This window comes from Nestor notabilis, unplaced genomic scaffold (genome assembly GCF_000696875.1).
Source record: "Nestor notabilis isolate BGI_N333 unplaced genomic scaffold, ASM69687v1 scaffold7109, whole genome shotgun sequence".
In the NCBI taxonomy this organism is placed as follows: domain Eukaryota; kingdom Metazoa; phylum Chordata; class Aves; order Psittaciformes; family Psittacidae; genus Nestor; species Nestor notabilis.
The window spans coordinates 20970-42740 of record NW_009942291.1 but is presented as its reverse complement, the minus strand read 5'-3'; the positions used below and the strand labels follow the sequence as shown (position 1 = coordinate 42740).

Here is a 21771-nt window from a genome sequence, read left to right as displayed (position 1 = left end):
TGTTTTTGTTTTAAACCTAAAAAAAGAAAAAAAAAAAAAAAAAAAAGGTTGAATGTGCTGTCAAATTAAACAACAGGCTTGTATGTCTGTACAAGATACCATTCCTATGTACATTCTGTCTGCTTAGTCCTGTAACAGGATAACCACCAGCAGCAGCAGAAGTAACAGCAGTAGTGACTAGACTGTTCATCTGTTTCTAACATCTCTCTGCACCTTTTTCTGTCAATCTGTAGAGCACCATACTGAGAGAAAAACTGTAGTCAGATTCCCCAGTGACGGTGTATTAAGAGTGTTAGGGGTTTTTTGGTCTGCGCAAAAAGTGACATGAATCAGACTCTTTCTCCAGGTTTCCTTCCTTTTTTCCACAAATGAATAGATTGCAGCCTACCAACTCTGCCACAGAGTTTTCAAAAGGTCCCAGTGGAAAACACTGCAAATACCTTGGTTTCGTATGTGTTTGAGATACATTCTCCAGTGCAAACACATGCAGAATCTTCCAGAAACCCTGTGGAAGATAGTCTTTGCAATGTAATGAGATCCTTTCATCAAAGAAAAGAAGCTAAATGGCTGGAAGCAGGTGGGTGAACAGAAGCCATTATGACCAAAGCAGGATCCAAAGTCTTACTGAAAACTGTGATGCAGGAGTGGTAGTTATTTGCAGCTCTGACAGTTTGCCCATCTGTGAAAGGAAGTGAGGCAAAAGCCAGCAGTCCTGGAGAAAAGTAGAAGTCCATGAATTCACCCAGAGTGAGAGGTGAGAGGGCATATCAGTGGTCTGTCCACTCTGTTCAGGGATGCAGAACCTGACATTCATTCTCTATAAATGCAGTAATATATTGATTTTGTATTAACCCAATTTACTTCCAGGCAAAAACAACTTGTTGTAGTGCTCATTACTGGGTAACTTGTCAGTCCAAGATGCTCTGAAACATCACTTCCAGAAGCAACAAAGGCCTGAAGTAGAACAGGGTAGACAACTCTCTGATAATGTGCAAAAAGATGGTAATGTTTGTGTTTTGACCTTGTAGAACTAAAAGCTTACTTTAAATACTGATGAGACTCAGTGCTCTTTGTGGGCCTCATCTCTACTGCTGATTAAACAAAGGCCAAAAAGCAGCACATGGCCCCAAGAGTATGTGTTGTTTACTGATGTCTGTCTACACTGCTTAGCACTAGCTCATCTAATGCAGATTTGTTTTGAAGACAGCTATCTAGAGTAGTACAAAACTGAACTAGAGATCAAGTTAAAAAGTGGTGGTGCTCTACATACTCCCTGGCTTTCTCCCATTTAGCAATGGAGATAAGCCCAGAGGATGAATGTTTATTGAGAGAAACCTTGCTAGGCAAACACAGTTCACTTAGGTAGCTCAGGCTAAATATAAACTTGATTGCTGTTCTGTGGGAGGCTATGAAACCAGTGGTTCGATGTTGTGGGCAGAAGGGAGCAGCATAAGTATCTCTCCTGAGTCCACTTCTGTTCAGTGGTTCCATTAGTGACCTGGATAATGAAATAGCAAGACTGCCTATTAAATTTGCAGGAGATATAAGGCTGGGAGGGATTACAAGTACGCTGGAGACAGAACTAGAATCCAGACAGATCTTGATGAACTGGGAAATTGTTTTGGAAAAAGATAAAATTTAACTTGGATAAGAGCAGAAAAATGGGTACTCTGAATAACCAACTACAAAATTACTGGGTAGAGAGCAATTGGGTGGACTCTTCAGAAGAGGATTTTGAGATTTTAGGGCATCCCAAGATGAAAATTAGCTACCTTTATCATCCTGTTGTGAAAAGCCAAATGCCATACCCTGGGACTGTTGAATACAGGTTTGGAAATTGTATTTGAGAAGGCTATGGACCACCATTAGAGAGTCTGAAGGATAACAGCAGATATTATTAAAGAAACTGTTAGATGAGATGTGATTTCTAGACATTGTTGAAAGCATTGAGGTTATTAAGTTGTAAAAAGATAAGGGTACTGGTAAGGAAATGAATGATAAAACTCACAGATTAAAGATTGGTGTAAAGACGAAGGTAACAATCTATTCTCCATGTTCCTAATAGAGGGGGAAATAATCTATAGGTTTAAATTACAGCAGAAAACTGAAGCTAGATTTCAAGACTTCTAGTAGTAAGATTAGCAAAACAATGGAGTAGGTCTTTCAGTCTAGGGAGTAGCAAAATCTCCGTTCATTGTAAGTCTTCAAAATCACGTTGGACAATTGTGCAGATACAGTTGAACCTGGTTTAAAGAAGAAGAATAGACTTGAGTGAGCTCCTAGGGTCCTTTCATCCCTGTTATGATGCTGTGGCCATATTCTATACACAAATTCATAGTGAAAACACACATGCCACTCTAGGTAGTGTGTATATATATGTATGTATGTATTTTTAATTTTTAAGATGAGGCATCTGATATACAGGTAGCCAAGTTGTAAATGCTCTTACTTCACAACACATACCACGAATCTGGAATGTTTCTTTCTTTTCACTCTTGTTCTTAAAGTCTCCATGTAGCTTTCCCAAGTTTCCTGCAACTTGCAGATAAAGATCTTCAGTGCACCTATCTTACGTTAGAAGTTTGTAGATGTAGTTGAAGGCAAGGTTTGGGCTTGCTTTTGACTGAATAATGTTCCAGTCCACAGTGAATGTTACCTGTTAGCTTACTTCCCTGTCTGTGAAACTCCCTGATTACTTGGAAAACTGTTACAAACATATTTTTCTTCTAAAGTGCCCTTTCAAAGTTTTCTTAGGCTAGGTTAAAAAACACAACAAACGAAGAAAGCAAAAATACAGCCAGAGGGTTCAGAGTTTATTCTCATTACCTATCTGATTGCTTTATAAAGGAATTAGAAGCACCAGGAAATGGCATACTGCTTCAAAGCACACAGAGCAATGTACACCAGTAGAGCTGAAGCTGCATCAGGGTAAAATGATGATCCCTGAAGTGGCTGTTCTTCAGCATCTTTTGCTGTCTCCTGTTTGGGAAGTAGATTGACTGCACCCTCATAAAGGACTTTGATTTTGTTTTATTCTTCACCGCCCTTGCTGGCTTTTTAGAGACTTGGCCATGTCAAGCTTCTTAGACAGTGAGCTAAAGACAGAAGAAAACATTAACCTATTATCTGTAAGCTGAATACGAAACCCCAACCCAAGCCAAAACAAAAACCCAGATAGATAGAAGAAAAAGAATCCCTTGAGCAAGCATATCACTGCTTTTGGTAGAGAACAGCAGTATATGTTTCATACCGGCACATGCGAAGACCAACATGTGACAAGGTGACATTCCTTTGTAATATTTCTTATTTCAATTGTTTAATCTTCTCTTTGCTGACAAAGGTCCCTTTTTTATTCTTGTGTAAGGAAAGTCTCTGACATGTTAGCCTAATTGAAATGACAGGCAAAAGTTAAAAGTAAAATCAATTCTTTGTCACTGGAACTTCCCCAAGTGTTTAAAAGCTAGTATTGGCTGAGGAAAAGAAAGATGTATGTTAATCAGTTAGAAACCAAAATCTTTTGCTATAGCAGTTTGTTTTAAGAAATTGAAGTTTTAATTTATTAATATTAAAGATATGTTTATCAATTAACAGATTAATTCCATGAATAATTGAATTTATATTTGTAATAGCTACTGCTGCAAAAGTGTGAATGATGCTGGTTCTTTGTGAGTGAAAGAAAGGAATTGAAGACAAGGCATTTTAAAGGCATTAGAGAAACTGATTTTATGATTATGCCATCTTTGGAGTTCCAGGGAGAGAGAGCACTTCTGTTTTGACACAATATTGCCTGCTCTTCTAGCTGACCATATTGCAACCAGAGGAATTTGGAAGGTTGGCGTTTTTTTTTCAGTTTTGTCTTTAACTTTGGTCATCAGATCAGGAGCACTCAGTGCTAGCACTGTAGTTTCAAGGTTGAGGTTTTCCTTTTCTGCTTAGCTGCTGACCTTATCTCAAACATAAAATCTCAAACCAGATTTCTCTGAGCTGTATTTAGCAATTGCATGCAGGGTGAATGTCTGCCCAACTGTCCGAGTCTGCCACAGCAGAGGGGAGCAGAGCAATAAGGCATTTCAAGCAGATCTGCAGTATTAGGAGTGGCTTCCAAAGGCAGCCATATGTCCCTTTCATAAAACATGGGCACCAGAGAAAAAACAGTGAGGATACCAGCGAGGACTGATGCTTGCTGGAATGAAAGTTTAGCAATGGGGAGATCTGTAATGTTTAGCTTTTTCTAAATGCTGTATCCATGTCCTGTATTAATAGGTGGTTTAGAAGCAACTTATGCTAGATAGATGCATTAATGAGTGGAGCCTAAGTGCCAGAGACAGCCTAGACTGTTTGACTTTTAAATTAACCCTAGGAAATGCTGCCTCATGAATATTAAAATTCAGCCTCCTGCACCATGATCAATACATTAATTTTTATGTATGACCTCACAAAGATCCAGCCTGTCAAGCTACGGGCATTTGTTCAATATTCCTGTGTAAATGTCAAGACAGATGGCTCTCAAAACCTGCTGTAATATTTCACATAATAATAGAAGTGTCTGCCTGCACTGACCTCTTCATATCAGAAGTGGAAACCCAAGCAACCACTTGCTAAATGAGACAAACTGACTTGGCATTTTGACAGGAGCAATGAGATTGGCTAGAAAGTATGGCAAGGTCCCTATCTGGCCTTGTGTTGAGCCTAGATAGCTGTTAGCTGTAAGCAATCAGTGCCTCCAGAAGAGAGTGTCCACAGAGGAAACAGAATGTATGCTGTAGAAGCAAATAGAAGCACACATTTGTATAAAAGCCAGGGAGATAATTACTTTAGTTAACAAGAACATTAACTTCAGATGCCTTCAGCACAGTCAACTGTACCTGGACTAATTATATGGACACTTCTATAGTTGGTGGGGAAACACAGGTATGTCGAGGCCATGATTCATCCCACTGCAATGTATGTGTCTCAAAAAGGCCAGAAGAACCTTGCCTTAGAAGTTACCTTGCATGGTCTCTGATGGGAGTCAAGGTGACTGGCTTAGATACGGCTGTCTTCACTCTAGATTTAAATAATGAGAAGAGATGAACTCCCCTTTTCCCCTGTTATAGGAGATGCCAGCTCAAGAATAGAGAAATGCCGTGACCCAGTCAGTAGCTGAAACTGGCTACCAGTTCACATTGGAGAGATGTTTAATGATATCTCAGAAACATCCTTTATTTATCTGGAATTCACTTTGAAGGACTCCATATTCCAATGCTTTCAGGTCAACCTGCCTTTTGAAATGCTAATCAGATGAAATTGGCCTTTACCACCAGCAGATATTTGTATATCAAAGAGATTCCTTACACAATTTCTGTCAGTCTGAATCAAGTTTAGATTACAGTGATGCATTATTTTTAATGCTGGTTCCTAGTAAATTCTTTTCTACATCACTAATGTTCTAAGTATTTTTAGCCTAGTGTTAGTTAGCCATTACCATACACAGTATTACACATGGAAGCAGGTATTATTCATTCTAAAAGCTCATTACCCCTCTATTTTTAAGTACAAGAATCGCAAAGCCAATGTCAGGAATAAAACTGGCTATATTGAGCATTGTGATACTGTTCGGGGCTGACGACGTTTCCCTTCTCCTCCACCAAGGAGACAGGCTTCCTGTGGAGGATGTGCTGAGGTGCACAAAGCCCACATCCCCTGGAGGAATCTATATATTCCTCTGCACCTTTCCTTGCATAAGTCACTTCAAGCAGACTGCAAAACATCTCACTGATAAGCAACTACTGCATAGCAGCACCCGGTCAGCTTCACTGCAGCCCATGGCCAAGGCACTTGAATGACAGTGCAAGAATAGACTGAACTGGCATTTCTTCCAGCACTTGTCCTTCCCTGCTAATGCAGCTAAATAGCTGAGGTGACCTTCTGCTGGGAATCACTGAATGGAAGTAATTTTGTAATTAAACAAAACTATACTCAGGGAAAGTTTGAACAATCTTATCACAGAATGCAAGTTTATTTCTTGATTCATTCCATTACTGAAGAAATAAGCCACCCAACCTAGGGGTAAGGAACACCAGCATGATGGTTCTAGGTGACCAAAGACATATCTTAAGCAGTAAACTCCAGATTTCACAGCAGATGCAGGACTGAATCCTCTGTTGGGAAAGTTCTGTGTAAAAAAGGTTTCACAGAACTATTGATGATAAAAGCCAGTGAAATATGTTCACTCAAATTGTTTATCCAACCCTGCAAATTTAACAGACAAATGAAAGTCCTGATCTAAAGAAAAACAAAAAACAATTTGTAAACAAGATATAGGCCCAAATTCACTAAATATAAATTGATTGCAACAAGTTATTGTGTCTGCTCTGTTTATTGCCATCTGCTATGTTGGGAGCAACTGATACTCATTCAAAGTACCCTGAAGTAACAGGCTTTGTATCACTCAGCTTAGCAGACTTTCACCAAATATTGTTTATTTTAGTCTGCAAACATTTGTCTCTCCCACCACAGGTAATCAGCGAGTTTGAAGCCTCTCCCGACTCATTTTCCTACAGAATCCCCAACCTGAGCCGGAATCGCCAGTACAGTGTGTGGGTGGTAGCAGTGACTGCTGCAGGAAGAGGTAACAGCAGCGAGATTATCACTGTGGAACCTCTAGCTAAAGGTAAGGTGACAGGGCTTTTTAAAGCAATCCAGAATTTTACAATGCTAATTACTGTTATAATCAGCACGTGGCTTCTTTATGCCTCATTGCTTACTGGGAGCGGGATTTGTCAGGAGTAACTTCAGTTCTCTCCAAAAGTTAGGTGGCAACTCTCAGCTAATTGCCCAAGCTTTTTCTGTAGTCAGCAGAGAATGACGTGCTCCTCTAGGGGGTAATTCATCCCACCTACCTTAGAAGGAAATAAATTGGTTTTCAGAGCAATTTTTATCTTCTTTTGTAGGGTATAGAGGGTTTTCAGCTGAACCCTCTCCCCTTCTTTTTTTTTTTCTTGTCATACGAGATAACTTCTTTATTATTCTTTTCCTTACTAACATCTCTTGTGTACTCCACAAGTACCAGCTTCTGTTTCAAATTGTCTGATTAACATATCTAAACTCTGAACAATTGTTCTCAACTTGCATTAGCTTTGAAGTTTGCTGCTTCTATTTTAGATGTGAAGAAGGGATAATGTGTCTCAAGCCTTGCATATTTTTTTCCACCTGTATTAGTTGTTCTATTAAAAGATATTGCTTGGGCCTATTATTTCTGCCTTACCTATACTTTGAGATTTGATGCTTACAACACTACAGCACCTTAGCTTGGAATTAGAGACCAAATATTTTAGACAGCAAAGTCTCATCAGTACTCAATCTCTACATGGGGTCTTCAGGCTGATTTTTTTTTCTCTTCACTCAAATTTGTAACATCACAGCATGAGCCAGTATTATCAATGTATTGCACAGGTCCCTAGAGTTGCCAAATTAGATGCATTTGATTGACTATGCAGTTTTGCAAGCCTGCTAATTCTGGCTAATGAGGTAGTAACGTAAAATAGTGTCTAGTGTTTTATGATGACAGATATTTTCAAACAAAGCTTTGAAGAACTTTAGATAAATGCCACCAACTTGAGAGCACTTTCTGCATGGAAGAGCATATACCATTACCATGGGAAAGCTTGCTGTTCCTACCTGTGTGGTAGATAACCAGTTTGATAATGGTAGATAAACTATCAGAGCTATTGTCATGGATGGCATGGTGTTTGGAGGGCACTATTTCAACAGATGACATAGCTTCCCAGAGCACAGAAGTTGTTAACAAGGTTCTTCAGGCTTGTGTTGGGAACTTTCATGTTTTTCTTCCTCTCTAAAGTTTTTATCATATGAGATGGATGTTTTTCAACCTCACTGTGAGAAGCCTGTAGTAACTACTGTCTTACTACTGTAGACCACAATGGAAGACTTATTAGTAAATCTGGGGAGGGTCTAGCAAGGTAAAGAGGCCTAAGCTGGAACAAGCAGGGAAATGCTTGCTCCCCATACCATTGCTTACATGTTTTTTCCTGTCAACTGAGAAAAGTCAGCTTCACTTTCTGATTCTTTCTGGCATTTTTTGTACAGTCCTTCAGAAGATCCTTTCTCTTAGTAGCTACACAGTGTCAGTGGAGTGACATGAAGAATGTCTGAAAGATCTGAAAAATCCGGAGCTTTTCCACTGTGGGATTTCTTGTAGGATCACTGCATACTACTTTATGAACATCAGTGAAACCAAAGTTGAGATCTTAAAAGGTGGAAGAGGAGTGTAAAGGACATCTGTGAAGAAAGATTGTGGAAAAACGTTTTTTTCAAAGGTTTCAGTGTGCTCCTCCTTTTAGGCCAGCTGTTACCTGTGTGTAATAAATTTCTGGTGATGAAAAGAAAAAAAATGAAACAAAAATAGGCATAAAAATAGATGCTTGAATAAGAGCAAAACCAATTAGATGGCATGTTGCAATACTAAGAGATCAAGGATGCAAGCAAACCCAGGAGTGTGTAGGAACCCCTGCACATAATGCACTAGAAGTTCTCTTTCTCCATGTCTTATGCATTAGAAAAAGAGGGAAGTGTTCAGACAAGATGAATGAAGAACAATGCAGAGTTTGCAGGTACCAAGATTAGTAGCCTCTAGTTAGGAGGAAATGTAGTATTATGATGGCACTTGGTTTGCCAAAATTAGAGAGAGATTGACCCACATGTACTTCTAGCAAGCTGAACAAGCTTACCAGAAACCAGAATTAATTCTGCTCTTCCAAAGCCTCTGTATTTAATATGATCCATGATGACAAATAAGTGAACTTAATAATAGCTTGTGTGAAAAAACAGAAGGAATATTAAGGAAAAAATAATTAATTACTTCAATATAGACAAGTCAATGTGAACAGGACTTTATTTTGCAAGACAGTAGAATGCATCCAGTCAATGTTAGAGATAGTAGTGATTCCCCACTACAAAGTCTGCATTAGATTATGCTCAGGACAAGCCTCTCTTACATGCACTTAGGACTGAAAAAGTGATAATTAATCCATTTGTAGACGTCATAATGGACACTAGGGATACTGATAGATAGCAATATTATAACCTTTGGCTGTAGCCAACTTATTGTGTCATCGACAATATTTCCTGTATGCATGCACCACTGGGCCTTTTAGAGAGCTGAGAGAAAGTGATGATCAGTGACAAGGGCAGTGGATGCACAATGAAGAAAGGCGGGCAGAGCTAACCTTGAACACCTTTCTCAACCCCCAGTACGTCTGAAGCAAATAACACATTGCAGGGTTAGAAGCAGTTATGTTCTGATTGTACTGTAAGTCCCCAGTGCAAGTACATCCTATAGGCTATTATTGTGAAGCTGTTTGCTTCCTTTTTTACCTCCACTTACTTCACGGTAACTGTCCAAGTAATGATACCATCATGACAGCTAATGAGAGTTAACTTTGAATTGAATTATGTTAACTTAATTATAACCCCTTTAATAACCCCTTTGAGAACAATAAGAATGTCTAGATAGGGGTTTGATGTGAAATGGATAGTCCAATTTAACTGAAAACTGAATTCAAGTTAACGTTTCTTTCTGTAGTGTCTCCGTTTCTCAGAACAGATTGTCATTCTCTGTACTTAACTGACAAAAATAAGCAAAAAAAAAAAAACCAAACCCAACAAACAGAAAATAATCACAGCAATGAAAGTTCACTCTTCACGTAAGCAGGCTATGCCCCTACACCTCAAATTACACTTCATTTCTGACTTGAAAGTTGTGGATTTAGCCTATCAAATATATCTAAAAGACAGCAAACCTTGCATTCACCTTGTTCTTCATATTTCCTGACCACAACTGATGGGGAAGGGCATTCGTCAGCAATATGACAATAACAGATCTAGACCCACAGCAATCATCCTCTGGGGAGAACTCTGACTTATAACATTTTATTTCCCTTCTTCTCATAGACCATATGAGCATTAATGTTGAACAGATTTGTTACCTAGTCTATGTGGTTTTGTGTGTTTAATGTTTTTAAGCAACATGTGGGACTCACATGATAGTACACACACGCTATTGGTCTATTTCATTATACTGGAATACACAGGACATTCTTCTGTGAGAAGGTAAATGAAAGAAACTCCTGACCCAGGATATTCACTGATGGCTCTTGTGTTAATTTGTATTAAGATGATCTTCACTGAACTGTCACAGTCCTTGTTCAGTTTCCCTATACAGTTTTGCCTTTAAGATTCTATAGTGTCCTTTAGAAAAAAAAAAAAACAAACAAAACCCACAAACAAACAAAAAAACAATGCCAAACCCAAAGTGTGTTATGGCCTCTCACAAAGAATTTCTACCCTTTTCTTATTCTATGACAGTAAATGTAAGTAAGAGGATTCAGAAATTAAACAGACTAACATTCAGGAATCCTCATTAGCATATGAGAGTACACTGTTTGTTGAAGTCATCTCTTTATCTTCAATTAATGATTGGGTAATTTGCAAAAAAATAGGAACAGACAAAGTCCTAATCTAGTACCATCAAACATCAGGCTCGTGGATAGTCAGTAGGCATGTGAGTAAGCATCAATAGCAAAGGTAAACCCTGCAGCTGGATTGCCCACATGCAGCATAAAGATCCCTTGGCTCAAAAGGGAGGAGTCTCTGAGATTCAAGGTGTTTTAACCTCATGAATGCCTGTTAGCCTTTCAAGCCTACTGCTTCCAGATGAATTTCAGTAGACATTTGTTTTGTTTCTATTTTTCTTTTGTTTGTGTACCTGTTAGCAGTCTCAGAACATTATTAGAAGTTCAGCTATAAAGAAAATTGGAGTTAAGAATTTTCATGCCATTTTGCCATCTCTTTTAAAAGCACTCAGTACATGAAAGAAATAGATAATCCATAGAAAGCTGTGGGTACTATGGCAGAAATAGTGCTTTATGCTTTTGTAATCGGCACTTCTGAGTTGCAGTCTGTCATCTTACCACTGGCTAAAGCTTCTGTGAGGTTTATGTTACTTCCACACACCACAGTAAAGTGGGACACACAGGATATTGAAAACCAGGAGCTACAACATAAATGTGCTTTGAGATCTGATATCCAGCCTACTACTTATGGAAGAATTCATGTTGAAATAGCTATAACATATAAATGGATATCACAGAAAGTTTGCTAACAATGGTGCTGTCATGCTGAAAGCTTCGTCAGGATTCCTGCAATACTTATACTTTGTCCTAAAGTAACTGTTGACAGTTGGGAATAGCCGGATATTTTGAGAAACATTGGAGACATGGGAAAGGTAGGGAGAAAAAGATTAATAGTTCATTTTAAATGAGTTTTCAGGTCTCATGTTACAGGAGAAATTTTGCATGGAATAGTATTGAGTTTCTAACTACCATTACTCAGAATGCACTGCAGCTATTAGGAGCAGTCCAGATGCTTCAGATGTGCTTTGTAGATAGTCACAGCTGACAGCATCTCCTGCTGCTTTTTAAAGATGGCATGAGTACCATTAGGCATCTCCTGCAGCAAAAACCTGGCACTACGGAGGACCAATGAGCCTTCTAACACTAACTTCACTGGAGTCAGCATTTCACACCATATCTCTGGATAGACTGAGCATTTTTCTCTTTAAATTAGCTTGGTTAATTATCCCATGGCTTGTGGCAGTATAGGCCTACGTAAATCTTTCCTAGAAGATATGGCCTTAGGAGTGACACAGTGGAAAACAAGGTTATATCACGAAACTTACTGGCTGAGCAGTGCCTTTGCATCATTCTAGTGTACCACCCTCTCAGGGCAGCACATGCCACAGCACCCTCCTTACAAGGCTAACCATCAGAGCTGCCAGAATGGGGGAGCCAGGACTCCTCAGTGGCTGTTTACCCAGGATGGGACATTTCAATGCTTGTCTGTTAAGAAAGTAATTGTTGTCCTGTTACCTAACCCTGATTTTGTCTGTTATGCTAAAACAGCTACTTCTTGTGGGTTCAGTTAAAATTTTGACCAGAGAAAAATCTCACAAGAAGCTTAGCCTTTAAAACTGCTGGAAGGGAACATAGGCAACACAGTCCAAAGTGATCATATAATCTTTGAAACCTTTTCTTTTAATGAATACTTCATGTCCCACTGCAGCCTACTCAAGTAACTTCCTTTAACTCTTCAAGGCCTGTTCTTTTATGCATGATTTTTTTTTTTCTGCCATGAACTGTTCCACTAATACTTGATGCTGGCTCTCATTTTCATGTTTTTCTAATTGTTGCAAAACAGATTACTAAGTATAAACTCTGCTGTGTGCATGACTGAAGTAGATCAGGATTAAAAATACAGTATTTTTTGTATCTGTATTCTGTATGTGCCTTTGAAATACGTATTTAGAGGCCAATAAGAAGTCTATTTTTATTAAGGGTAATTCCTGAGTAAGAACATATAATGCAGCTCTAACACATAGTGTTCCTGCATATTACAAACTGAAACTACAGGAGTGATGTTTGTGTTGATGTATTTAGTTGATATGAGAGCTGACACAACTTAAACTGGCTTAAGAGTTTGTTTATATTTGTGAACTTCAGACAGACTCTGCAATGTACTAAGGTGTTATCCTGGTTTCAGTTAAATCATAACACATGTACAGACATGAAGGATTATTTTGCTTAATATCATGGTTGTTGTAAAAGTGATGATTCAGTAATACAGCTTTTGTAAGATGTCTGTCTACTGTGGACACTTCCTGCTGGAATTTCGGAGAGACCTAATTGGTCCTAATTTTCATGCTTAATTTCTTCTATGAAATATGTAAAAATCAATAAAGATGATCGATAGTTAGTTTAACTCTTTTACTCCACAATGACTCTTCCAGTCCCCTGCCTCATTTCTCTTTTGGTTACTTCTTTGCCAAATACTAAAACTATAATATTTGTGTTTGAATAAATAACTGATATTATGAGTTAAAAGGAATAAGTTTCCTGAAAGCATAGCTTGAAATAGATTCATTTTCCACATTTAGTTCTAGATATCTGTGGTTTTCTTTCAAGGCCTGTATGAATGAACACCTCATTTCTTTCTTACTCTCTTTTGTTCAGCTCCTGCCAGGATTTTGACATTCAGTGGCACAGTGACAACTCCCTGGATGAAGGACATCGTCCTCCCTTGCAAAGCCGTGGGAGATCCAGCTCCAACAGTCAAATGGATGAAGGATAGGTAACCAGCAACTAAATGTATACACCAAATAAAGCCCATTTGCTTAAAATCCTGAGAGTTACCTGTGGGTAACCTTGGATGACTGTCAGGAAGGAGAACAACTGTGGGAACTGCACACAGTGACAGTAGACAAGGAGTTCTAGTTCAAGAAATTCCATGAACTGAAACTAATTGTGGTGATTAGAATGTATCAAAAGGAAAGAAAAGCTAGAAAGATGGGATAGAAGTAAACATTCAATAAAACCTAGGAGTATTTTCTGGTTTAACTTCAGGCATACCAAATAGTTTTAGTCTGAGAAAGTAAAATGTCTGATGCATTGCATCGTGCTGTGGAGCGCACTGTACGTCTTGCACATCTTGGTTTTCATTATTCTCTTTTATTCTTTAGTTTCACAATTTGACAGAGTCATTTGGAAACACACATGGACAATAATTTTCATCCAAGCACTGAGTAAGCAGTGGTACTGCAGTGCTATGAAACCATCTTATACATTAATCCAAATAGCTGTTATTTTATAAGGATAGACCTTGTAGCCAGGAACTACTTTTACTCTTATTTTGGCATTTTTATGAAATAGCAGATACTTAAGGAAGCAGTGAATTTCCATCTTCGATCAAACTGGGCCAAGGACATGTGTGTTCTTTAAGCAAATGACAGGTGTTTCCCATCAGAAAACATTCCTTTGCTGTCTTTATTAAAGAGGACGTTCCCCCACCCCTTTTTCTTTCTTCCCATTCTTAGTTGCTTAAAAAAAAAAAAATCCAATTCTGAGTAATTTTGATTGTAACTTCTTTAATGTATGCACTTTGTTTCCTGTGAGGTAGTAACGGGACACCCAGTCTAGTGATGATTGATGGGCGACGAAGCATCTTTAGCAATGGCAGCTTTGTCATCCGTACTGTGAAAGCAGAAGACTCCGGGTACTACAGCTGTGTGGCCAGTAACAACTGGGGATCTGATGAAATAATTTTGAATTTGCAGGTACAAGGTAAGACTATTGGATTTATCTCATAATTGTTATTATGGCTATTAACTGCTATGTGCTGATAATGCATTGGTATGTCTGCTTGCAGATGCAGGTAAGATATTAATATTATTGCATGTTAACACTAATTTTATTCTTCCACATTAAGAAATAAAATATTATACTGGTCATTCTAATACAGACAGCAACATTTTATGATACAGCAAATGTTTTGTCTTTGGTGGAATGTCTTAACACTTGCAGTTAAGTCTCTATGTAAGCTCTTGTAGGATTGACAATTGAGTGTTTGCAATCAGTTATCTTCTAGTTCTTTACACAGAAAATAAAGGCTTCTGCCTTCTCTTTACAAATATTACATGTATCATTTAAATATTACAAAATTCATAAAAAGATGAAGTCCTTTATTTTAGCTTTTGAAAAGCTATCAATAGAAATTTGCCTCTCTACCGGGACCTTGGACAAAAACTTCATTATGCAAGGGCAGAATTTTACTGATGGTGAATATGAGAAAACACTTAAAATGAAGCATCAGAACATATTACCATTTACTTTTTATATGCATGTTGAAATGTGTATAATGTATCCATTATGGTGTTGATATGTATAAAATATAGTAATACACAGTAACAGTAATGCGAAGCAGAACACATGTATTCACATACCAAGAATTCACTATGCAGGAGATTTCCTTGCTCACTTATACTAAAGTAGATCCTAGGAGTGCTTCAACTGACTGCAAATTGTTCTACCAGAGGGAAGAAAATAACTGAGTTAGGAATATGGGCCATGCTGTGGTCAGTCACACTTCCATCCCTTGATATACAATCTAAATTTCTAGTACAAACATACAAGAACAAAGAACGAGATTGTTTTAACTGCAGTTGAACTCTCTCTGGCTAAACCCTTCCACTAAGGCTTGAAACAGATGCCATAGTGTATATTAACTTACCTACAATCCAACAAAGCCTAAGGCTGCTCTTCTGCAATGTTTGAAGCATGGCCACAACACAAAGTAGGGAGAAAAAAACACTATCATATGGAAACCTTATATTTCCCAAAGTACTTTTGTAATTGCATATCCTTGCTGTTATTGAACTGTAGTAACTAAAAGCAACTCAATATTATTTCCCTGAGGGACAGAGAGAGGCTGGCATATAATACCTGGGACCACCATCTTTTGTAGGTAGGGTGCAGCTGTGATGAAAGGTTTTACAATATGTGGGTGCAGTGTCTCTATGGAATCAGCGACAGGGAGAGTCAGTTCTTCAGCGCTGTTTAACCCTCTGAGGGCAGTAAAGTTAGCTTCCTTTTGAACTACTCCATAGCTCTAAACCAGCAATCTCCACTTCATACCAGCACTCTTGATGACTTGAACTACAGTGAGGAGCTTTTCCTGGAGTTTCACTCTGCAGGTAGAGCTACCCCTTAAACATAGGCAAAGCAGGCTATGTCCTCTAGCAGCAGACTACTGGACAGAGCAGAACATTTTTGACTTCTGTCCTCCCTTGCTTATGGGATCGTGTCTGTTGAGGAGTACCTATGGCAGGGAAATGGCAGCACCTGCTAGCAGCAATCACTAACACCAGCACCCCCTTCCCACACTTGCAGTGGCAGTGACTGGACCAGATGTGACTGCCCTGTCATCATCTATTGTTAGAGATTTGTCAAGGTGAAAAGAAAGCTGGCTATTTTGCTACTTTCTGCCTTTGAGCACTGAGCTCTGGAAACCCAGACATAGACACTGGTGCAATTTGGGGTTATGTAGGCTGAGCCTAAACTGTTCTTGTTCCCAGTCCCATTTCCAGTCCCAATTCCCCGACCCAGTTCCTGGTCCCAGTTCTCTCTATCCTGGGTGACTTGTTGGGATATAGCAATTTCTCTCCCATTTCATGCTGGGTTTTCCTCCAAAGGAAACTGGACAGTGGGCAGAGGATGAGAGATGGGACCTCTGTCTTATTCCTGTGCTCTTTCAGCTGATCCTGTGTCCCACAGTGTAGACGCAGCCATAATGTTTATGGGGAGCAGCAGAACTGAAGTGTTTCCAGGTTTATTCATCTTTTGCTGATAGAGTTGTGTCTTCTTTATACCAATAGCCTCAATGAATACACGGTGTGATCAGGAAGAGGCATGGGTCTGCCTCCAATCACAGGTGCAAATATGTTACCTAGTTAGCACTCACAGTTATACCAGCAGCAGCTCTGTTATGCACTATTTATTATTATTTATTATTTACTTTTGCCCTAATATCCTGTAAACTCATGCATAAACAGGGCATCATTTGCAAGTGGACATCTATTTCCCTCCACTAAAAATTCAGTTTCTCCCTAAAACAGATATGAAAAATAATGAATAATAATGGCTAAGTAGCTCATATGCTATTTAGGTCTGACAGGACAGATACAAATAATGCAGAGAAAAGCAAGGGTTAAGAACTGAAAGACAAAAATGAGTAGAAAATGAAATATAAAAAATGAAAGCTTGTCTGCTCTTGTCTTAACTAAGGATGTCAGCTAAACAGACACTTTGACAGAGATCATTTGCATTTTTGCAACTCAAAACAGTTATTTGGTAAATGACTGCTAGGAGTTATTAAGATAACGTCTAATCATTTGACTCCATTTTCTATTTTTGACTGTTTCTCGTCTAGTTCCACCAGACCAGCCAAGACTCACTGTATCTAAAACTACATCTTCCTCTATCCCTCTTTCCTGGATACCTGGAGACAATGGTGGCAGTTCTATCCGAGGTAATATAGTTCAGGTTAATTGCAGCTTCTTACTAAATTATCATATGTTGATAGGATTAATGTATAATTATGAATGGCTACAAAAAAAGAGAAACAAAGCAATCTCTATTGCTGTCAGCACTTAATATGTACTATCGTCATGATAACAGCTTTCAGTAAATTGCAGTTTCTCTTTGTGGTAGTTTAATCACAGATTTAATCACTTTCTTCCAGTATAGCCTCACCTGTTATGACAGTTACTCACTCTGATTTTCCAGACGTGTAATCTCTAACCATTCATTTTTGAGGGTCCAGGTTCATCATCTGGGTTTTGTTGCTGATTGAAGGGTATTTAGAAATGTCTATCCCTTTCTTTTCCCTTTGAAGCAATCATAAAAATGGTATTTAAGTTGTTGTAAGGGTAAGCAAAATGTATTGCCTGGTATCTATTATTCAGGGAAGAGCTGTATGTCTCCCTGTGCATGTGATTTTTCTAGTTTTATTAGGTCTTTAAAATGACTTGTCATATTACCTGTAGAATTTGTGTTTTGTGTCTGGATTACTGTTGCTATCTGTGCTTTTCCTCCAGGTTATATTTTGCAGTACTCAGAAGATAACAGTGAGCAGTGGGGTAGTTTTCCCATTAGCCCTAGTGAGAGGTCCTACCGTTTAGAAACACTGAAATGTGGCACTTGGTACAAGTTTACTTTAACTGCTCAGAATGGAGTGGGACCAGGACGCATCAGTGAGATCATTGAGGCCAAAACACTTGGAAAAGGTACGTTGATTTCCATCCCCTTTTCTCTTTGCATTCTGTTGTAAATCTTGGTTTGATGACAAGACAGGCTTGGATATTTTAATATTATTGGCTTTGGAAAGATTTCCAATTGTATCCATGCTGTGACAGAAGAGGATGTCCCTGTGGGACTTGAAGCACATACTGGCTGATTTTCTATCTGTACTTCTTTAACATTTTATTTCTAAGATGAGTTGGTAGATATTTGGGAAGGGGGTGTGTGCAATATTGTAGACTATAGCAGTTCCAACTACTGCTATTGCCATAAGGAAGTTGTTTCTTCTTTTGTGAAAAATTCAGGGATTTATTTGTCTGGATGTTGAAGAAAGATGGAGAGTGTATTTTTGTATAGAGGAAATGGAGCCAACGAATTTTTTGCTCTAAGCTGATATTACAAGGAGCCAACGCAAGTATCACCCTTTGAACAGGATAAATGTCAAAAAAAAAAAAAAAACCCAAAAGAAAAGCTCTGCAAGGCAAAACAGCCAAGATTTGTAGAATTCTTAGCTAACTCAGCAATGGGACCCTTGGTCCTGGTTTCTGATGATAGTTCCACATTTCAAATATGTGTCAGAATTATGAGCAAATTTGGCAGAGAGGCAATTTAGAGTCTTGCCCCTAAGTCAACAGAGGGCATTTGCATAATGCTCTAAAGCACATTTCATCTTGCCTTTCTTCACCAGTTATATGAAATACTCTCATTTGGGAGCAGTTTTATAATAAAAATAGTTGACTTTGATAGGTATGTCTGCCCTTCTCTAAGCTATTTATCACACCTGTGCTGTTGCAGATCCCCCAAGCATCACAGCAAGTGATGACACCTAGTGGCATAGGAGAGACGTGGTATGCAGTAGATGTGAATGGTATGACTTGTTGAGGTTCAGGGGAGACTGCAGGTCAGCTGCCGAGATTATCAGTGGTTAGGGAGAAGGGTCTGCTAACCTTAAAGAAAGATAGGTTTCTTTAGAAAAGTAGAAGTTGAGTATTACTTTCACTGCATGAAATGTAAAGTTTACACATGCTTCAAATAACATCTAAATGGTTCATGGGAAGGCATATCTTCCAACCTTTTGAATTTCCCTGGGACCTGTTATATATGCCTGGCAACTAACTACCTTTGTTGTGTTTACAGACTCAACAAGGTAATGTGTGATTTAGAATGCTGAGATCATTCTCATTCATGTGACAGCTCCAGAAGCATCTCTATCCAAATCTATTAGCAGACCCAATTAAAATAGTTCATAACACATGGCAGGAATCACCAGCTTCATTTAGGTTCCTGTAGAATTTAGAGAAGAGTGTACATTTAGATACATCTCATCTAAGCACAAGAATGACAAAAAGACTCCCAATTGATTCATTATATAGAATAAAATAACATATTATAGATAATTTTCACCACATTAGGTTTAACTTCCAATAGTAAAATGTTATTTCTGCTAAGCAGTGAATAATAATACTTTTAAGTATGCTAAAATAGTATTTAATATAAATAACATTTGTTGAATGACCTGTCTTGTCCGCGTACTGTCATTATTTCAATTCTAAGATGCCCTTTTTACTGTCATTATTCCACTATTATGTAAACTGTCAAAAAAACTTTAAGGTATGGATAAGCAGAAACTAACATTTGATCCCAAAGCAGGACAAGTAAATAAAAAAGTTAGCTCCTTTAAGTTAACATCTTAATTCAGAAATATAAAATTTAAAGTATATATTATTTTCAGTATCATGTGAAATTTCAACACATAAATATTTTTTAAATGTTGTTTTTTACTTGAAACTTCCTCAAAATTGTCATTTTCCACAAATGAAATCCTCTGTACTGTCAAAAAAAAATGTGTTCATTTCCACTTCAAAAGAAGACTAGAGCACCAGTGGAAATATTCAAGTCTGTTTGTCTTATATGGTATTTCTACATGGTGCTGTGAACCTATTCTTTTTTGTGTAGCAGTGAGCAGGGGCATTTACTGATATGAAGTGTCTGCACTAGATTTACAACTTGAGTCATGACAGTCCATGCAAACTGGCTGAAGTCTGCAGAGATGTATGAATATTTTTTTCACATGTGGGTTTGAAAATATAGGTTTGTCAGTCTGGCACATAGTGTGAATAAAACACTTGGAAGGAGGGGGAGAAGTTGAAAATATAGATATTAAGTTTAAGATAAAGTTAAGATTGTCCTAGAAATTATTCTTTTATGTTTTTGAGAGTCGTATTTGTTATACTTAAACATTTCATTTGAAATGTACCATTGATTCTAGAGCCCCAGTTTTCGAAGGAACAAGAGCTCTTTGCTAGTATCAACACCACAAGAGTGAGGCTGAACCTCATAGGGTGGAATGATGGTGGTTGTCCTATCACCTCCTTCACCCTGGAGTACCGGCCATTTGGGACAACAGTATGGACAACTGCCCAGCGGACATCCCTGTCGAAGTCCTACATACTGTATGACCTTCAGGAGGCAACCTGGTATGAACTGCAAATGAGAGTGTGCAACAGTGCTGGCTGTGCAGAGAAACAAGCCAAATTTGCAACACTCAATTATGATGGCAGTAAGTATGCATTTCTATTTGCATGCCTGAGATACTGTTTTTGGTCTATTTTCCTATGTGGTTTTTTTGCTCATCTTTCTTTCCCTTCTCTCCTTCCCCTCCATAAACCCCTTTTGGAATCTGCTAGCCATGCTGACAGAGGGGTAACAGCCTCAAAGGCATAAAATGCCTCCTGATTTCATAACAAGAGTCTGCCAGGCAGAAATGAGGAATTGTTTATTTGTCCTCAGTGAGGAAAAGCTCCAGCATCAATCAACCATGAGACACATAACCACAGGACACCAGGTGTCATTAGATCCAGTGGTCACAGAAGCACTTGGTAGTATTTCATGCATCTCTTCCATGAAATATTTGAATATTGTCTCCCATACAATTGGTTCCTGGAGCCATTCACAAGGGTGATTTGCCTCATTGCTATTCCATGCAGTGTCCTTATGACAGTGGAGCAGCTAACCAGCATGTCTTCCAGGAAAGCCTCCAGACAACATCCTCCAAGGGCAAAGCAACAACAATTTTTTTTTACAGACAGGGGAAAGTGAAACTAATGGCTGTGACAGATGGGTCTGTCATGCCCAGCAGCAGGGCACAGGGGATGAGGGAACTGTTGTATCCTGCCCTTCTGCCAGGGGTTACTTGCCCACCCTGCAAAAGCCAGGAAAAGAGGGCAAGAGCAAATATGCCAATTTGTCAGTCAGTCCAGCTTTTATCCTGGCATGTTTACTGAAAGTGATGGTGGCACATGTGTGCTTCCGCTGGCTCTATAGTGGGAACTGGCTGGCAAAAATACAGTACAGATGGCTCCAGATGGTGATCTCTTGAATTGCTCTAGTGTGAATTGCCAGAGCTTTTCTGGAGACATCCAGTGTATAACGCAGTTTTGTTACCAGGGATATTGTGCAACCACTTGGCGATATCAGTACTGTTAAATTTAAAAACAGGACTAGTGAGCAAGCTCAAACAAGAACCGATAATTGTCCTGTGACAGCACCAGATTGCTAATCATTCATAACTCTGTGCTGGTAAGACATCTGCTTGCCAAAGTTTTCTCCCACACAAACCAGCGCTCTCCAGGACAATATCCATGTAGGGCTCGGGAAAGAGCAAGCAACAGGGACTGTTCCAGTCAGAAGTGTAGGACATGAATCAAGCAGGGTTTAAACCTCAGCATCTTACACATCCTCTAATGTTACCACAGTCTTTGCACTAGGTACTCATCAGTTCTTGCAGACAATTAATGACACATGCTCTCATGGCTCACTCTTTCACGAATAACATATCCCCTTGTGTTTTCCTAGGCCACTGCTTCTGGTCAGCTAGAAAATTTCTCCTTTATGACATTGATGGTTTTGTTTCTCAAGCATACTTTGCCAGGACTATATTGTGCCTTAGAGGGGTAGCATGATATCAAATACTGACCACAAGGTTAAAAAAGGAATATATAGATGGAAAAGCAAATTTCAAGTTTCAAATTTTCTGAATTTGTTACATGTGATGTAGAATTAAAATGATGATGGTGATTTATTA

General features: G+C 38.7%; 1 protein-coding gene across 1 annotated transcript in view; it reads left to right on the top strand.

Moving 5' to 3' along the window:
• The window catches only part of DSCAM (Down syndrome cell adhesion molecule), a gene marked incomplete at its 3' end in the record, with an annotated part of 125369 nt that overhangs the window by 85678 nt on the left and 17920 nt on the right, over window positions 1–21771 (top strand). The window contains exons 14-19 of the mRNA XM_010021318.1: window positions 6499–6652; window positions 13068–13185; window positions 14011–14174; window positions 16819–16917; window positions 17486–17674; window positions 19957–20247. Coding sequence (XP_010019620.1) covers window positions 6499–6652; window positions 13068–13185; window positions 14011–14174; window positions 16819–16917; window positions 17486–17674; window positions 19957–20247 — 1015 coding nt within the window. The remainder of the gene's footprint in view (window positions 1–6498; window positions 6653–13067; window positions 13186–14010; window positions 14175–16818; window positions 16918–17485; window positions 17675–19956; window positions 20248–21771) is intronic.